Source organism: Condylura cristata, unplaced genomic scaffold, assembly GCF_000260355.1.
Source record: "Condylura cristata isolate star-nosed mole 26May11 unplaced genomic scaffold, ConCri1.0 scaffold00011, whole genome shotgun sequence".
NCBI lineage: Eukaryota > Metazoa > Chordata > Mammalia > Eulipotyphla > Talpidae > Condylura > Condylura cristata.
Window position 1 is genome coordinate 28,116,086 of NW_004567112.1, and position 20,189 is coordinate 28,136,274.

Here is a 20,189-nt window from a genome sequence, read left to right on the forward strand (position 1 = left end):
ATAAAGTTTGTGCCTCATTGGAAAGTTTTGAGTGGTTTACTGTTTCCTGAGTATGTGTATTCTATAGAAACATCTCTCCCATTTATAGAGATAGTATTTAGCTTTTATGTTAAATCATGGGTTAAGTCATTGATTTATATTGCCCAAGATTTAGGGAAATGCAGACTAGTTTCTTTATGATTTAATTCTATTTTACCTTTAATGGTTTATATTAGAAGTACTTTAATAAGGAATAAAAGTATTACTAATCTTTATAAGTGCCTTTAAAGTTTTAAAGTCTAAATTATTTACTAGAATTTATTTCCCAAAAATAAAGTTTGAAATGAGAAAATTTTGCCATAGTTTAATGAAGAGCCTGAAAGTGTTGACACAGATTTGAAAGAAAAGAGGAGAAAGAAAATATAACATGTATTTAGGACTTTATAGTTCAGAATTTCATTTTTATTTCCCACTGTGTAATGTTTTATTTAGAGCTTATAAGGATTCAGAGAGCTATCTTTCTGGAATTCTTTTCTTGAACTCAGGTGATTTCATGTTAGTGATGACTACAATGTAGATAAAGTGCATAATGCTGATTTTTTTTTTTTTTAAGAATGGTGACCACTTTTTTTTAAAATCTTTAATAACGTTTGAATCTTTAAATTCATAGTGTTCATAAGTGTTTATTTTGGGGGCTCTTGGAAGTATTTTTCAACAAAGAGTCATAGTTAGTACTATTTAAAAAGTGGTAAACCTGGTGGTGCAGCGGGTGAAAGCACTGCACTGAGAAGCTAAAGCCACTTCCTCATGAGTTCGATTCCCGCCTGCCCCGGAAGTGACCACATGGCGTGGCAGACCTCTCCTGACCCATCCGCTGCTCCCCTCAGCGGTGTACTTTGTCAATCTGCCTGTTCTGCTTCCCACTCTGTCTCTGGTGAAGCCTCTCACCGCCCCTGAGCCTCTGGCCTGTACCCCAGTTCTGTATGTACAAATAAAATAAATCTTTTTTTTTTTAATTGGTAAACCTGTCATCTTTGGGGAGATTTCAGCCAATATTTCTTCAGTTTTTTCTCTACCTCCCTCTTTGGGTTACAAATTAAATTTGTCCTGTCTTAGCCTAAGTAGCAGGTAAAAGTGCTATTCTAGACCAGAGGAACTTTGAGGAATCTTACCAAAGAAAAAAGCTATAGATTTTGGGGAAACTGGGCAGCTTCGCGGAAATTTAAATGGAATAGTGTTTGAGACACTCTGGTTATAGCAGTACTATCATTGAAAGGATCAGCATTAGGTTTGTGATGCAAGGTGATAGGGGTCCTATTTACTTTTGGACATCATGAAGTTAAATTATGGGTTGTTGTATGCACAACCCCCATTTTGAATCTCTGCATCTCTCCAAAGTGATCCTCCAACTAGAGTGGGATATTTATACTCATAATAACTGAAGTAGTATAGTTCTGATAGTTCATTATGCTAGTAAGCAAGGTTAAGAAAAGAGGGAATGGCATTAAATAAGAGTGGCCTTATAACACTTTGCAGTTATAGCATGTCCTGGGGAACAGGACATTTTTTATTTAATACTGCTTATCTGTTATTCCAGTGTGATAAATGGGCGGCAGAATTTTAGTTACAGTTTTTGCTGTTTGATACATTTATTGAATTGCATGAGCTTATCTGGGGTGCACTGACATTCTTGTTCATCTTTTCTCCTCCAGTCTCTTTTCTCAGTTTCATGTTAAATAATTTGCCATTTTCACATTCTGTGGTATTTAGTCAGCTGTTAATCCCATTAAAACGTTCATCTCTTAAAGTTCAGTTGGGGTCTGTTTTATATCTTTCTATACCTATTTATCACATTCAGTGTTTCCTCTACCTCAATATGTGGAATATAATTACAGTTATTTTTAATGTCCTTGTCTACTAATTATAACATCTATATTTCTGTATTTCTGTGCATTGTATTTTCCTGCTTCTTTACAACCTGAAGATTTTTTGAGACATGCTAGTTATTTAGAATTTTCCTTTGTTGGTGCTGGATATTTCCCTATCTTATTCTGAGATGCATTTAAAAGTTATTTTTAATCCTTATAAGACTTTTAAATTTTGGGTGAGAGAGCAGCCTTTGGGGCCTATATTCTGACCTTCCTACAAAATATATCCACCTAATTCTAATTCCCCTGAATTAGAAGACTTTCCATTATGACTAGTGAGAACATGAGCTTTTGTCAGCCATAGAACAAAACAATTTGGAATTGTTTGTTCATGCTCGTTTTGGGAAAGTCGTTCCCCTTGCTTCAGTTACTTCATATATTTGTGCATCACTGCTCAGCTATATAATTGACTGTCTAGATTTGTCTGTCATCTTCTGTCAACACTGGTTAGTATGCTCTCAAGACTGCTATAAGCCTGAGTCCTCCCTTCTTTGTGTTTGTTTTCCTTTATTAGTATTGATTCGTGGATTGTGGGATTTTCTTTTTTATTTTTATGGTTCCTAATTCATTGCTTATTTTGAAGCTAAATTTGTCCTAATTTAGCTAATGAAGTTTTATCAAGCAGGCTCTTGATCCTGTGATATATCCCTATTATTCTATGAGCACTTTTTGGTGGCTCGTTTTTCAGAGTCCTCATTCTCATTGGTGGAGTATGGTATTAGAACAAAATCTGGGTATTAGATATGGGTATTAGATATGTTCATTGCTTCTTGACCTTACAGCAGATGGAGATAAGTATACATGTGTATTTGTGTATATACATACAGATCCCTGCATATACATATATCCTAGAAATCATCAATTCACAGTATTGCTAATTCATCCCTGCAGACTTCTTTTTTGCCATCTGTCTTCATTTTGACTCCCATCAACACCAACACACATACTCAGAACTTAGTTACAGAATTTTTTTGTCTGTTGAAGGACTTGTGTATAGTCCTGGACTTCTCCCTTTCTGCCTGGCTTATGAGACACTATGTTCATAAATTATTTGGATTAATTTTACCTGCCTGCTCTTTAGCTTCTGTCTTGCCTTTACTGTTTAATAATCAATTGAAATATGGTTAGGTTTATTTGCTCTTTTTGCTTTCCGGTTGTGTTTTCCCTTCCATTCTCAGTGATGGTGGTGATTATTTTTTGGTAATGTACAGTATATATTAAGGATCTATTTATGCATACAAGAACTGGGGTACAGGCTAGATGTGCAGGGCAGGGGGGACTCACCAGAGACAGAGTGGGGAGCAGAACAGGAAGATTTACTAAGCATTGCTGAGGGGAGCAGTGGGTGAGACAGGAGAGGTCTGCTGCACTATGTGAATCATCTACCCGGCCAGGGATCGAGCTCATGCTTCAGTAGCTGGGGATAACCCCTTGTGGAGGCCCCCAAGAATGTGCAATATTAACATAACCCCCAAAAGTCAAAACTATGCAAACAGGTAAGGTCAGTGATGTTTTGTCTGTCACACCCACATTGTAGGGAGTGGACTTTATTGTTTTCTGCTTTATCCATTTTGTGTTTCTTTTAATAAACATAAGCACTGGTTTTCTTCCTTCCTTCCTTTTTTTTTTTTTTTTTTTTTTTTTTTGCATAGAAGATCTAGGGTGTAGGCCAGGCCAGAGGTGCAGGGGGTGAGAAGATTCACCAGAGACAGAGTGGGTAGCAGAACAGGTGGATTTACTGAAATACACTGCTGAGGGGAGCAGCAGGTGAGACTGAAGAGGTCTGCTATGCTATGTGTAGGGCTAGCTTTCTAGCCAGAGATTCACCTCAGCTGCTAGCCTAGTGATAATGGTGCTGAGACTTAACCTCTAGGCCACCAGAGAGGCCCAGCACTGTTTCCTTACTTTCTGTTTTACATAAACGATAGAAACTAGGTGTGCTTTTTATAATGTGGCAGTAATTTGGAACTCACTCTGTGGGCTCATGGACATATTCAGATTATATTTATGAATTAAAAAAATTGCCTTAGAATATAGTTTTTTCCTTTATTTCTTCATTCTCTTTTGTTTTGCTTATATCCTTTAAATTGTTTCTTTTTAAGATTGTACGTGTTGTAGGTTATTACATATACACAGATTTAGTATTGACATGTATATATTTAGCATATTTCTATCATTTGGTTGTAATATCATATGAAGATTATTGGTAAAATTTATTTTAGTTAAGACTTAATTCAGCTATTGTAAAAGAAACCTTGGATTAGTTTTATTCACTTCTTTAATTTTTTAAAGATTTATTTATTTATGCATACAAGAACTGGGGTACAGATCAGAGGTGCTGGGGGCAAAGATTCACCAGGGACAGAGTGGAGATCTACACTGCTGAAGGGAGCAGTGGGTGGCACAGGAGAGGTCTCCTGTACCATGTGGGTCACCTCCCTGGCTGGCGATCAAACTTGTGTGGCAGTGGCTATGGATAGCTTCACTGTGTTGCACTTCAACCCATTGTTCCACCCCCACCTTTTTTTTTTAAAGGTTTGTTTTATTTATATATCCATATAAGAACTGGGGTATAGGCCAGAGGTGCATGTTGGGGCGTTTAGAGGATTCACCAGAGACAGAATGGGGAGCAGAAAAGACAGATATGCTGAAATAAGACTCCTGAGGGGAGCAGTAGGCAAGACGACAGGTTTGCTGGCCGATTAGACTCATGGCTTGATTGCTTGATAATGCTGAGACTTTAACCCCTGTGCCAGGGAGGCCCTGGATTAGTTTTTATTGGGTAATTTCTTTTTCTCATATTTTCCAATCCTTGGCGATTTATCTCTGGACTTCATTGTCAAGAATCTGGCTGCTGCTTTGGTAGTGTTCTGCTATATTTAGAGTATTGAGAAGTATAGGAGGAATGGGAAGGGGTAGGCAGTGAAACATCCTAAGAGGTAGGACCCAGAAAGATTCTCATCTGTGAACACACCTTTAACTAAACTGAGTCATTGCCTTTATAAACAGAATTAGAGTTTAGAAAATTGAATGGGCTTGTGTCCAGCTAAATATACTTAAAGGAAAATGAAGGCAAGAATGAATATTCACTAGACATCGGTGTCAAGATATTTACAGCTTGTTTTATTTTTTTAAGTTTAACAAATGTTTGTTGAGCAACTGCTAGGGATGCTAACATGATTGGGTCAAAGAGGATATGTTCACCTCAGGGAGCTTTCAGCTTCCTCTTGCCTAACATACCCATCCTCCAACAAAAACAGAGTTGTGCATTGCAGTACTTTTTATTTTTTAAACTTGCTTCTAGAGCATGCTCATTAAATTACTGGTAAGGATGTGATTATGTTCTCTGGTATCTTTGTGTGGATAATACTGGATGAATTCTAATCAGTTTACAATTTCTGTACTCTTTTAGTACATAGTCTTCTTTAAAGCTTAAATTTGGTGCTTAATGAAAATTCTTATCCTTAAAAGCAGTAATATCCATTTTTTTCCTTTTCAGCAAACAAATCAGTGAGGCAAACACACAATAATGTCATTTCTTCTTAGTTTTTCATGAAGGAATTAATTCCTTTGCTTTGTAATTGTGTCAGCAAGCCAACCTATTAACTCCAGCTTTGGAATTAGAATTGTTAAAACTTGCAAATTATAATAAATTAAGACTGATTTTTATTTATTGTTTTCATAGATAGAAACTGAACCTCTCCCTCAGGTATTAAGTGCTCCATAGATCTCTCATTGGTATGTCTTTTTCCTTGGATGAAATAGTGTTCTACTTGTTATAATTAAGTAAAAAGTGATAATCTGTTCCATCTTTAGGACTGTTAAGAGAATATTTGTAAAAGCCTTCTACCTCTTTTTCCCCTATTTTTCTCATCAGGTTGCAGAAAACACAATTGACAAATAATTCATATTTTAACAAAAAGTTACCTGGTAGTGCAATTCAAATGAGAATTTCTTAAAACTTAGCTAGGCTCTTACATACTGCTAAGGGTGATTTTCATTTTCCATGAATTTTATGGTGGTATTATAGATGGTGTACACACTCACTTTCACAGTGACATTAGCATGTGATAGAAGATTGTGTGGGTTTCATGTACAATTCATTTAAGCATGTGGAATTGCTATTTTGGAATGACAAACTCAGAGTCAGTCACTGGTTAATATTCCCTCCCTCCCTCCCTCTCCACCACCTCTCTCCCTCTCTCCTTATTTCATCTTTTACTGACTTCCTATCCTGTATATGCACTTAAGAGTGTGAGAAAAATCAGGTGTTTGCTATTTTTGTTTCTAGATGCTAGGACATGTCTTCATCTTCTCCCCATAATATACCCTATATGAACTTTGTAAAAATTGAAAATAATGGTCAAGAAAAAGTTGTAATGGCACCTTTCAAGTTTCTCATCAGCATCAAAATGTTAAAATATTTAAAAAGTTGTAAAACAATAATATTACGTTGCTTGTTCAACAGTAAACAAAGTTTACTTAATTTTTTAAAAAAGACATTTCTGCATATAAGAACTAGGGTATAGGCCAGAGGTGTGAGAGATGTATGGGGGTGAGAGGAATCATCATATCAGTGGGGAACAGAACAGGTAGATTGACCAAAATACAATGCTGAGGGGAGCAGTGGGTGAGACGAGAGGTCTGCTGTGCCATGTGGGTAGTTACCTCCCTGGCCGGAGATTGAACTGGTGCTGCATTGTTTGTGGACAGTGTCATAATGCTGCTCTTTAACCCTTTGCTCCACCAGGGAGTCTCCTTGTTGAGTTTTTTGCATCTTTATTTTGCAAATATTTGTTGAGGAATTTCACATCTATAGCTATCAGAGATAATTTGTTAAGGGACTTTTGAAATGAGTTAGAATAGTGTATTATAGTTTGCCTCTATAATAATACTTGTTAAAAGAGTTTTTATGTTAGTTTGCCTCATTTGTTTATTGCACTCCTTTTGCAAGTTGGGTTGACTGTATATTCTGTTTTTCTCATGGAGATGCTGGACTAACAATTATATACACCATGTAACAATTATCAGTATTATAGTATAATATAATACTCAATACTTATATGCCAGAATTCTTTTGGACAGCTTTCTAAATGTTTTAGATATATATTAATTTACTTTTTTTTTTTTTAAAGATTTATCTATTTATGCTTATAGAACTGTGGTACAGGCCAGAGGTGTGGTGAGTGAGAGGATTCACCAGAGACAGAGTGGGGAGCAGAACAGGCAGATTGACAAAGTACACTGCTGAGGGGAGCAGCGGGTGGATCAGAAGAGGTCTCCCATACCATGTGGGTCAGCTCATTGACCTGGGATTGTACTCGTGCTGCAGTGGCTTTGGAGAGCTTCATAATGTGGTGCTTTAACCCGTTGCACTACCAGGGAGAGCCCATATTAATTTAATTCTTAAAAACTCTGTGCAGTAGGTATTGTTATTAATCTCACTATCTTTGAAACAATGTTGAATAACAAGGAGAAATAAAATTTACTATTTATCTGTATTTTAATGTTGACCATAATTCCTGAGCCTGTTTTGTTAACTGATAAGTATATTGTTGCTTATAGCTAAATAGATCTATTTAATTTTGAATCTTGAGCTACCTTGCTATTTTATACCTGTGGAACTGAGTAACCTTTTTATTATCTAAACAATTGTTACATGAAATCAAAACTTTTTATTATAAGAGGCAAAATACTTGAGAATAGGTACTTGAGGCAGCCATTCTTCCCAGGCTTTTACCTGCTTTGGGTATTAAAGGTTGCATAAATCAGGAATTTAATAGCTATCATGTATATGGGTTCTATAACTGATGGTTCAAAAAAAAAAACCATTAAGGAATAGAGAACTAGGTTTAAAGTTTTGAGTCTACTCTGTTTAGATATGCTTTCTAAGAGGCTTCATCAGGTCATTGCAAGAGTACATAAATTGCTTTAGATTACTAATGTATCACTATATGTAAACCTGTTATATAGGAATGAGTTTATATATATATATATTATGTATATATATATATACACATATGACTGCTTCATAGAAATTTCACAGTAGCTAAATTCCTTTTAGCACTAAGGTTTTCTGACACATTTAGTGTATGAATCCATTTAAACTTTTTATCTTTTTAATACAACAGTTGTGGAGGAGATGACTTGTTCTTGATGTTTACAATATGGTTATTTTGAAAGAAAATATTTGTGTAAAAAGATGTGTGATGTGGGTCCTCCTGGTGGCACAATGGGTTAAACCAACACTCTGAAACTATCCAAAGTCACTGCAGCAGTTCGATCCCCAGCCAGGGACGTGACCCACATACATGGCAAGCCTCACCTGACCTGCCCACTGCTCCTCTCAGCAGTGTGTTTCAGTACATCTCCATGTTCTGCTCCCCACTCTGTCTCTGGTGAGTCCTCTTACCCCTCACACCTCTGATATTAAATTAAATCTTTAAAAAAAGATGTATGATGCTTAATTCTAATTGTTACTTCACTGCAGCTAATAAGAGGAGATAGTTAATTTTTCTGATACAGATTTTTTTTTAAAGATTTATTTATTTATGTTACAAGAACCTTGGGTGTAGGACAGAGGTATCAGGTGGGGAGGGCAGGTTGGGAGTTGAGAGGATTTACCAAAGGCAGAATGGGGAGCAGAACTGGCTGATCTACTGAAATATACTGCTAAAGAGAACAATGGGTAAAAAAAAGAGGTCTGTTGGGGCATGTGGATTAGCTCCCTGGCCAGGATTGAATTCATGCCACAGTGAGTGGCAGTTGCTTGTTATCACTGAGATTTATTCCCTGTACCACCAGGGTGAACCTGATAGAGAATTTTGACCAATTTTTGAAGTGCTTTCCCACTGGTAAGGGGAAATAGGAAGATTATTATACTTCTATACTCCTAATGAGATCAAACCATTTATTTGAAGTTAAAGGATATAATTTTAACATTGCTATTGTGAAGGGTAGAAATGTTAGTCTTCACTTAATCTCCTTTTGAAAATGAAAATTTGTTCTTTTTGTGGATTTAATTCTATGGATTTGATGGTCCATATTCACATTTCCTTATTTCAATTTTGAAATAAAAAGTGTTTTATCATAATTGGCAGCAAGCTAACGTAAATGGAGGTGAGGAAATTTATGCCTTTTTTCCTATTCAATGTTAATATTTACGTATTTTGCTGCAGAAATCAATTGTTACTAGATTGCAATGCTATGAACACCTCTGTGTTTTCACCATACTTTCCTTTATACAATTTGCAAACTTCTAATTAATGGTACTCATCTGGCCCCCAGTATTTTCACATTAATGAATATGGACAACCTGTATCATCTGCCATAAACTGTCTGATTTCCAAAATTGGAAAAATGTAGAGTGTGAATCAGTAGTATGAGGAATAAAGAACATGTGAAAATAACTTTATTTATTACTAAGTTAGTACAAACCAAGCAAGAAGTTTAGTGTCTTCTCTAGGTAATAATTACTTGGAGCACTAATTGTCAGTTTTGTGGCAGAATCTGACATCATGTATGCCAGAGGCATGGGCATATGAGCCAACATTTGTCCATCCTATTCTGTCCTGAATATGTTTATTAAATGGAACATTTAAAAAAAAGATTTATGCAAACAGAATTGGGGTACAGGCCAGAGGTGCAGGGTTGGTGAGAGGCTTCCTCCGAGACAGAGTGGGGAGCAGAACAGGCAAATTAATGAAATACAAGGTTCTGAGGGGAGCAGCGGGTGGGTCAGGAGAGGTATGCCGCGCCATGTGGATCACTGCTGGGGCAGGGATTAAACTAATGCTGAGGTGGCTTTAGCCTCTTAGTGCTGTGTTTTAACCCACTGCACCACCAGGGAGCGCCTAAATGAACATTTTTCTAATGGTTCAAAACAGTTGATCTTTTTCTTATTTCTCTAGTCTCCCACAAAAGCTGTATATAATGCTAGACATTGGAACCATCCAGACTCAGAAGAACTGCCTGGTCCACCAGTAGTAAAACCTCAGAGTGTCACAGTAAGTGTACTATAGTTTTTAATTCCATGCTTGTTTAATTGTAAGTTAATTTGCTATCATAATTTGAAAGTGTCTGCTTTTTCAGTTTAGCTGTTTATTTTGGCCTTCTGAAGTTGGGTGACTTTGATTTGATTCACTGGAAAAGTAATGATTGTGAACAAGGACAGCAGAAATTCTGTTGTAGTGTTTAGGTTATAAATAAAAACCTTAGAAGGTACTGAATGATATTCAATTCTCCACACCCACATTTTGTAAAATTAATAGTTTTTAGTGTCTAAGAGCAAATTATTCCATATTTGAAATCTGTATTTGCTATTAAAAACTGCATTATAAATCACATCTTGCATTGGTCTTAAAGTGACTGAGTGGTTAATTTCAAAGGAAAACTTTTCCCCTGCATTTCAGTAATAACCTTTCCATTCAAAATAGATTTAAAAGATTTTTACCAAATTATTTTCTTCAGAATAAGTGATAGTCCATACATTAATACTTTAGATTAATGGCAGTATCTCAGTTGTCTGAAGCAATCAGTGAATGACTGCAGAACATTAGAAGTAAAGGTCTTTTTAAGTTTCCTGTCTTGATTATATCAACTCCTTTTGTAATACAAAATCATTCTGTATATTTGTAATTTATGCCATGTGGTCTATACCAGTCTCCTCTTAAGATTATTTCTACCCTAAACTGTAGACTACTTTGCTTTTAAAATATTTTGTTGTTGAAGAGAAAATGCAGCTGGCCAACAAGCATATGAAAAAATGTTCAACATCACTTGTAATAAGGGAGATGCAAGTTAAAACCACAATGAAATACCACCTCACCCCAGTAAGAATGGTACATCTTAAAACAATTAGCAACAACAAATTTGGTGAGGATGTGGAGAAAAAGGAACTTTGAGGCACTGCTGTGGGAATGCAAACTAGTACAACAACTATGGAAAACTGGAGGTTTCTCAGTCTGCTAAAAATGGAGCTTCCATATGACCCAGCAATCCCACTCCTAGTTATCTACCCAAAAGTTATAAAAACACTAATTCAAAAAGACACCTATACCCCCATGTTTATTGCTGCTTTATTTACAATTGGAAAGACATGGAGTCAACCTAAATGCCAAAGTAGATGACTGGATTAAAAGATAGGATATATACACACAATGGAATGTTACTGAGCAACCAAAAAACCACATGCCTTTTGCAGTGACATGGATGGAGCTGGAAAAGATCATGCTTAGTGGAATAAGCCAGAAAGAAAAGGAAAAATACTGGATGGTTTCACTCATATAATAGGAGTATAAAGGAACAGGGGAAATAATAATAATAATAATGAACAATTATATACCAGAGACTTTCTCGGGGGTGGAATGGGATCAAAAACCATGGGGGGTGGGAAATGTACTGGACTGTGGTGATTGACACGGGTGATTTGATGATGGGAAGCCCACGGGGATTACAACTGAGAAGGAAAAAGGCATAAAATGATGGAAAAATAAACTATTATATTAAAAAATATATTTTGTTGTTGACAGGTACCTTTGTAGGGTTGTCCCAATCCTAGCTGCTTTTCAATGCTTTAATATATGAAATTGGTTCTTTATTCCTTGTAATGGTTCTAAAGACAGAGAACAAATTGTATGAAATGTGAGTTTAAAAAAGATCAGGAGGAATTCCTCAGAGGTTCTTGTTAGTAAAACGTGAGTCTTACGTGTAGTATGTAGAATTTTAGAGTTTCCCTTGTGACTTCAGAGGCTTCTCCCCACCTTTTTATTTATTTATTTTTTTGCCTTTATTACTTTTGGTTTTTGAAACTAAATTTGCCAGGTAATACTACTATTTTTATATATTTATTTAAGCAACTAATTTAATGCCTTTATTAATAGGTAAGGCTGTCTTCAAAAGAACCAAATCAAAAAGATGATGGAGTTTTTAAGGCCCCTGCTCCACCACCCAAAGTGATAAAAACTGTGACAATACCTACCCAACCCTACCAAGATATTGTTACTGCGCTGAAATGCAGAAAAGAAGACAAAGAAGTAAGCAGACCTTTGTAGTTTTACTGCATATGGATAGATTTCTGTATATAATGTGTAACTTCATGTCTTGCACAAATACTAGTACACAGATACTCACATTTTTAAACCATAAACTTAATTGTGTCCCACCACTGTAAATGCTTTTTTAAACATTTCATTTGATTCCCATTAATGAATTTTACATACTTATAAAATATAGATGCTGTTCATAATTAACAAAAGAGTTGGGCTTTTTGTTGGCAGTTATATACTGTTGTCCAGCATGTGAAGCACTTCAATGATGTGGTGGAATTTGGTGAAAATCAAGAGTTCACTGATGACATTGAGTACTTGTTAAGTGGCTTAAAGAGCACTCAGCCTCTAAACACACGTTGCCTTAGGTAAGATCTTATGTTTATATTTGATAATTGTATGCTTGCTCTCATTAAAAATTTTCAACTGGGTAGAGCCATTTATGATTTTATTATCATGGATGTAGTTTATATCCTGTAATAATAAGTTAAAATGTGTTTACTTACATGGAATATGATTCTACATGAACGAAGAACATTGGGGTGATCTTCAGCCTTTTCGCATATTAGTCTTCAGTTTCCAGATGCTTAAAAAAGTGTTATGCTAAAGAATCTTTTAAGTTCTCTTTTAGCCCAAATTTCTAGTCATGAAGGGGATAAATTACATTAAATATTTTTAAAAAAGATTTATTTATGCATACTACAACTGGGGTATAGGCCAGAGGTGTGGGGGCAGGGAGAGGATTCACCAGCGACAAAGTAGGGAGCAGAACAGGAGGATCTACTGAAATACACTGTCAAGGGAACAGTGAGCAAGACAGGAAAGGTCTGCTGGGCCATGTGGGTTACTTCCCTGCTGGGGATATGAACTTGTGACGCAGTTGCTGCAGGTAGCTTCATCATGCTGCACTTTAAACCCTTGTACCACCAGGCAGGCCCCACATTAAATACACTTTAACCTGGAATCCTCATCTCCATACTGTAATGGATTACCCAGAGCTGATTAAATTATCCTGTGTGTTGGAATCTACCCAAATATGATTTGTAATTTTCGTATGTCACAAGCATTATAAAAGATAGCTAAGTTGTGCTTTTAATGGTACTAGTAACATAAGGAATATTCAAAAGATAATCATGTAAGTACAACTGCTTTTTAATAAGGCATACCAAATCATATTAGTAATTTCTTGATTTCTTTTACCTATGATTTTTATATTCTTACCTATATGGGCAATTCTTTAATACCCCCACTCCCATTTGCTTGTTTTTGTATTGGCCAAACAAACCAATGCACTAGCTATTTTCAGCCCACTTAATAACCTAGCTTATTTTTCTTCTAGTGTTATTAGCTTGGCCACTAAATGTGCCATGCCAAGTTTTCGAATGCACCTGAGAGCACATGGAATGGTAGCAATGGTCTTTAAAACATTGGATGATTCTCAGCATCATCAGGTATTTTTAAATTTCTCAGACTAACAAACATTATTTTAAAAATTAGTTGATTTGACTACCAGAAAATATCTTCATTTTATCTTAATTTGTAATATTTCCTAATTATGACTTGAGTTAGTTTTTTTCATTAAATATGTAGAGCTTAACACCGTAAGTTTTTTTTTTTTTTTTTAAGATTTATTTTATGCGTACAAACAAGAAATGGGATACAGGTTAGAGGTGCAAGGATGAAGGTAGGCAGTGAGAGGATTCACCAGAGACAAAATGGGGACCAGAACAGGCATATCTACTGAAATGCACTGCTGAGGGGGGAGCAGCAGGTGAGATAGGAGAGGTCTGCTATGCCAGGGTTAGCTGCCCGGCCAGGATTGAATTTGTACTATAGTGGCTGCGGATAGCTTCATAGTGCTGAGAGTTAACAGCCGGGAAGCCCAATGCCATAAAATTTACTAAAAAAAATATTTAAGATTATTTTCTCAAACAGCTAATATTCCTACCGTAATAGGGATTTAATTCTGTTAGGATTGATTTCTTCTAATCGCAAACTACTAAGGGAAATCTTTTACCGTTTGATATTTAACAGTGTGGAAAGATGGTTTTAAAATACAGGCTTAATTTTTTTTTTAAAGAAAGATTTATTTATTTATGCATACAAGACCTGGGGTATAGGCCAGAGGTGGGTGGGTGTGTGAGAGACTGAGTAGGAAGCAGAACAGGCAGACTGACTAAAATGCACTGCTGAGGGGAGCAGCGGGTGAGACAGAAGAGGTCTGCTGCTGCACCATATGGGTTAGCTCCTTGCTCAAGGAAGTTTTATGTTCCTAATGCAGGTTAGGTGACACATGTAATAATGATCTTACAAAACTGTTAAGTTTGTCTGAATAAGGTAACTCCATCACGAAGTTTTGTAGCACCTATATGAGAGAGAAAAGAATGGGAGCTAAGAATTTGCTTTGTTTTACACCTAAGTGTGTTCTTGAGGGCAGTGGATCTCCTTGGCCTGTACTGTGCATCTTAATTTCCAAAAATAATAATTTGTGTGTAAGCATTTAATTACCTTGTCTAAACTTGTCCTACTTTTGAGGATTCCAAGTTCCTGTGCTTTGATAATAAGCTTTGAATATCTCAAATGTTGAAATCTTCCAACGTACCTCTTTTTGATGTATTTGTACTTTCCTAAGATACAACATCATATTGTAGATTATAAATACCTGTTACAAGCAAAGTGCTGACTGCCTGATTTGAGTGATATTAAGAGCATCTTATTTTAATAGTTTTTTAAACTAATTGGTTCAAAGACTTGATTGATGTATTTTAAAGAAAGGGGTTCACATAACGTTAATTTGATCATTTATATGCTGACAAAACTCACTCTATTTTGCAGAAAGAAATAGCTAAGTTTTGGGTAAAGATTTTAAAACAATTCAGTTTATTGATTTTAAACTGATTTTACTATATCATAAATGTTAGAGACATGTATTGAAGTAGGATATGTATTTTATAAAGTTTTTACTTAGCTCAGAATGGCTAATATGTAATTCCACTTAACATTCTTCCTGCTTTGGGATATTCTTATGGCGAAGGCTTCTAGGAAGGAAAATTTTAAGCAAGTGATTGATTTATGTTTCCTTAGAATATTTTAAAAAGGGGTAATTTTACTGGAAATGTTCAGTGTGTTCTGTATGTGCACAACTGTCAAAACGAAGCTCTTTTGAAATTGTCACCAACTGCTTACATTACCTTTATTTTTTTTGGTCTTTTGAAGAATCTATCCCTTTGTACAGCTGCCCTCATGTACATATTGAGTAGAGATCGCTTGAACATGGATCTTGATAGAGCTAGCCTGGATCTAATGATTCGACTCCTAGAACTGGAACAAGATGCTTCTTCAGCTAAGCTACTGAATGAAAAAGACATGAACAAAATTAAAGAAAAAATTCGACGGCTTTGTGAAACTGTACACAACAAGCATCTTGATCTAGAAAATATAACGGTGGGTTCCTTCTTTCTACTATAAAATACAAATTATTTTAAGAAAATTTTTAAGTAGTCATAGCAACTGTGTGACTTTGGACAAATCATTTAACGTCTCATAAGCTCTCTTGTTGACAGTAGCAAAATCTTACAAGGTTTAGCTCTGAGCATAATGGTCTAAACTAGGCCATTGTTTTTTTTTTTTTTTTTTAAGATTTATTTATGCATATAAGAGCTGTGGTGTAGGCCAGACATACAGGGAGTGTGAGAGCATTCACCGAAGAGTGGGGAGCAGACTAGACGTAGCGACTGAAATACACTGCTCAGGGTAGCAGTGGGTGAAATAGATGTCTGCTGTGCCATGTGGGGTTAGTTTCCTGGCTGGGATCAAACTTGTGCTGCAGCCACTGCTGATAGCTTCATAATGTTGAGACTTAACCCCTTGCACTACCAAGGTTCTTTATTTAAATTTCTTAACACTAATTTTCTATTGGCATTCATTTGCTTCATCCTTTCTCTAGATTTTTTTTTTTTAATCATAAGGTACATTTAAGCTATTAAGAATTTGAATTCTTGCTTTCTGTGGGCTTCAGAAATAAAGGTTAAGAGGATTCAGTCACAGGACTATTTTCAATGAGTATTTCCTTATTCTGGCATGTTTCAGGGTGTCTGATTAATGGCTTCAAAGGACCGTGACTCAGAAGAAAGATTTCTAGGCACTTGCCTTCTTAGAGCAGTGTCCTTTATAATTGGAGTCATGGCTAGCTGTAGCCTTTAATGCTCAAACAACTTATGTTTAAATTGACATGTAATTTATCCCTTTCTCTGACTAAAAGCTCAAGCAACTTATATTTAAATTGACATGTAATTTATCCCTTTCTCTGACTAAAAGCTCAAGCAACTTATGTTTAAATTGACATGTAATTTATCCCTTTCTCAGTTGGTAGTTAAACAGTTCCTCTGTCTCAACAAATTATTGAAATATTGGAAACTTTTATTTGCTTTTATCATTTCTACAGCATATGCTATCATTCATTCATTCATTCATTCATTCATTCATTCAGAACTGGGGTAAAGGTCAGAGATGTGAAGGGTGAGAGGATTCACCAGAGACAGAGTGGGGAGCTGAATAGGCAGATCGACGAAGTACACTGCGAGGGGGAGCAGCAGGCAGGTCAGGAGAGGTCTGCCACACCATGTGGTCACCTCCAGGAAGGTGCGGAAGTGGCTTAAGCTACTTAGTGCAGTACTTTAACCTGCTGCGCCACCAGGGAGGGCCAGCATATGCTATTTTTTAAAATTACATAAATTATAAATTTGAACCTAAAATTCGTCGCATAGCTGAATAAATTTAGCTTTTTTTTTTTTTAACCTCCCATATTTTTCAAATGTTAGATTTTGTTTCTAGGCATTTGCTATTAAGTGGCATGATAAAACTATTCATTGACTTTTTCTTCATGGTTTGTTGAATTTATTAGGATGTTAAATACTAGTAGAGTAACCTCCTTAGAATGTGTTAGTTTACTCACGATTAAAATCAAAACAGTCACTATTTTGCTTTCAAATATTTTTTTTAATATACATACAAGAACTGGGGTGTAGGCCAGTGTCCCTGGGAAGCAGAACAGGCAGACCCACTGACATACTGCCTAGGGAAGCCGCAGGTGAGACAGGAAAGGTCTACTGTGCCATGCACTAGGCCAGCTCCTTGACCAAGGTTGAACTCGTGCTGAAATTGCTTGGGATAGCTTGATAGCTCCCCTGTGCCACCAGGGAGGCCCCAGCAGTCCTCCCTTGAGACTCTGTTCTAAATAACAGTATCAGTATATATTTTATTGAACTGTCAGATGCTTTAAAATTGTGGATTTTATATGTGAAAACAAGCCAGTATTAAAATCATTTCTTCAGCTTAGACTATTTTGATACAATTTAAAATTACTTCACTTCTAGTTCTGTAATATAAAACAGAATAGGGCAGGTCAAAAGCAGTGAATTTTTGTATAGCAAAACAATGGCTAAAATTTTTGCCTCAATTATTGCTAAGAGTCAATATTCATTATTGGTGCTTGTGATTTTTCTTTTTAGACTGGCCATTTAGCAATGGAGACATTGCTGTCCCTTACTTCTAAACGAGCAGGAGACTGGTTTAAAGAAGAACTGCGACTTTTGGGTGGTCTGGATCACATTGTAGATAAAGGTATTGTATGCACGTTTATAACATTTTAATATACTATTTAAAATCTGAAGAAAACAGTTTTATTTAAATATTTCAGTAATGATATGTACTGACAATTTTTAATGTATTTCAGGCAGGTAAGTGTGGAGATGTTGAGTATGCTAATATATATCCATTTCATTTTTCCTAGTGAAAGAATGTGTGGATCACTTAAGTAGAGATGAGGATGAAGAGAAACTAGTAGCCTCACTCTGGGGAGCAGAGAGATGTTTACGAGTTTTGGAAAGTGTAAGTATGGACAGCTATTTGTTTTGGTTTTGGCTCCCAAGTTTTATTCAAGAACACATACAAAATATTCCAGATAAATGAACTTTATAGTGCTGTGCTTTAACCAGTTGCACCACCAGGGAGGGTCTGAGATAAATGAACTTGAATCCTCATCTTCCTCTTCTCCATCCTGGTTAATCTGGGAATAGTGTAATTTGTACCTTCTTTGTTAGCAACTACATAAAACCAATCACACAAGTAATTATTCTTTAGATACTCTTTTTTTTGGTGAGATAACTTCAAATACCTTTGAGAAAAGGCACCTCAGACATTATAGTAATCTTGCTTTTGCTCACTCAACGGTCACAACTCTTCCACTGCTTTCCCTTTCACTTTGAATCTCTCTTGAAGAAAACTGGCAGCATGTGTGATTCATTTTCAAAGGGTAGGTGTAATCAAGGGTGTACTTCAGAACCGGGTGGGGGTTTTTTTGTTTGTTTTTCGTCCTTTTGTCACACGTTTTCTTACAGGTCCTGTGGTGGTAGGTGGTAGTAGAGACAGAAAAAATTAGACAGCTATTTGGGGGAAAATATCTTAATCATGACTGAGTTTTGTGTGAGACTGCCAAATATTTCCACATTAGTTAATCCAAATTGAAATTGTAACACATTCTTTGAGCAAGCAGTCTTAATGAACAAATTAAATGAGTGAGCAGCTTAATTTTGAGAGAATGTGCTTTTTGTTCCATATGAAAACTTGTCAAGTTTGTTTATATTGTGAAATATTAATGTTCTTAATGTGGAATTTTGCTTAAATGCATTTACCTGTTTGTAGAAAATAATAGTTGAATCTAGTCAGGTTGTTTTCTAGTTAAGGATTTTCTTAATTTAGCTATTTGAGTCAGATAGTTATCACAGTTTTATATCACTTTGAAGTGATATCTGTTATATGTCGAAGTACACTTGTTTTTTGGATACTAGGAATGACTTAACCTGGATCAGTGTCAATTAGAATTCAAGTTGTCTGATTTTCAGGGTCATAGATCGTGTTACCAGATCGGATTAGCTGGGTATTTCTGAAACACATGGGAAAATAATCTGGTGTGGATTAAAAACTTCAGGCATAAATGAAATCAAGTTGTTTTCTCTCTTTTAGTGTTTCAGGTATATTGGATAAACATCAAATTTTTAAAAATTCTAAATGAACCTACTTATGAACTTTAAAGTATCATTTGTTAATTAAAGACTTCTTATTTCAGAGTGGTAGGTAATTCATTACAGTGGATGTTTAGTGCAGCAAATAGTAAGAACAAGCACTTGTAGCAGTGATGTTTTGATTGTATAATAAATCAGAAGGTCTATTATATTAAATCTATAAATATGTGGGATTTTATCGTCTTAGATCAAAAGGACTGACTTTACTCACCTTCATGTCTTTTAAAGCACAAGGCATAGTTTCATGTGTGAATGAATGAAGGTTACAGATAACCACATACATTATTTCAAATTTTTCCTTTTAGGTAACGGTGCATAATCCAGAGAATCAGAGCTACTTGATAGCATATAAAGATTCGCAACTCATTGTTTCATCAGCTAAGTAAGTTTTCTGAATTATCTCATTTAAAGCATTTGGATTGGTCACAAAGTAAATACAACAGATGTTATGTTAATATTGTGAATTATAACATTTAAAAATCAATATTAACTAATGCATATTTTGAATGATTTTAAATGTATATTGTCTATAATACATAAATATATATAGTTGCACATTGTATAACAGTGTGTGTATGTAGGTATGTGTGTGAAACCTAGGACAGTGTTAGGAGTGTAGTTAACACTTATGAGTCCTTATTTTATTATAAATGAATTTTACTGGATGTGGTCTGCACTTTATACCTGTTTCCCCAGATATATATCTAGCTTCCCATTCCACACTTCCTCATCTGATTTGCATGAAAACTGGTCAATGCAATCATGTCAGTGACGATAAATTTCCAGATATGCATATAGTCTTGGTTCTAGCTTTTTACAACAGCCTTTTTCTGTTTTTATCCTAGTTTGTAGTTGTCTCTGCCCTCATTCTCTGATCACTAGCCTACCTAACACAAAACCACAGGGAGTTAACTTTTCCTAAATTTCTGCTTTGTAAAAAAATGCCCAAATTCTTATGATTTCTTATTATTTTTGGGTGTATGTCTGAAATCCTTAAAATAGTATCAAAGTCCACTACAGTCTAAATCAGTTTTATCTTTTTTTTTTTTTTTTTAAAGATTTATTTATTTATTTGTGCATACAGAACTGGGGTACAGGCCAGAGGCTCAGGGGCGGTGAGAGGCTTCACCAGAGACAGAGTGGGGAGCAGAACA

The 20,189-nt window shown here is 35.7% G+C and overlaps 1 protein-coding gene across 5 annotated transcripts in view; it reads left to right on the forward strand.

The window, feature by feature from the left end:
- WAPAL (wings apart-like homolog (Drosophila)) overlaps window positions 1-20,189 on the forward strand; it is a 69,197-nt gene that overhangs the window by 34,755 nt on the left and 14,253 nt on the right. For all 5 annotated transcript variants that reach the window (XM_012723813.1, XM_012723811.1, XM_012723812.1 and 2 more), the window contains exons 5-12: window positions 9,818-9,913; window positions 11,789-11,941; window positions 12,185-12,321; window positions 13,293-13,404; window positions 15,170-15,397; window positions 17,464-17,575; window positions 17,745-17,842; window positions 19,341-19,417. In XM_012723813.1, the coding sequence (XP_012579267.1) occupies window positions 9,818-9,913; window positions 11,789-11,941; window positions 12,185-12,321; window positions 13,293-13,404; window positions 15,170-15,397; window positions 17,464-17,575; window positions 17,745-17,842; window positions 19,341-19,417 (1,013 nt within the window). The remainder of the gene's footprint in view (window positions 1-9,817; window positions 9,914-11,788; window positions 11,942-12,184; window positions 12,322-13,292; window positions 13,405-15,169; window positions 15,398-17,463; window positions 17,576-17,744; window positions 17,843-19,340; window positions 19,418-20,189) is intronic.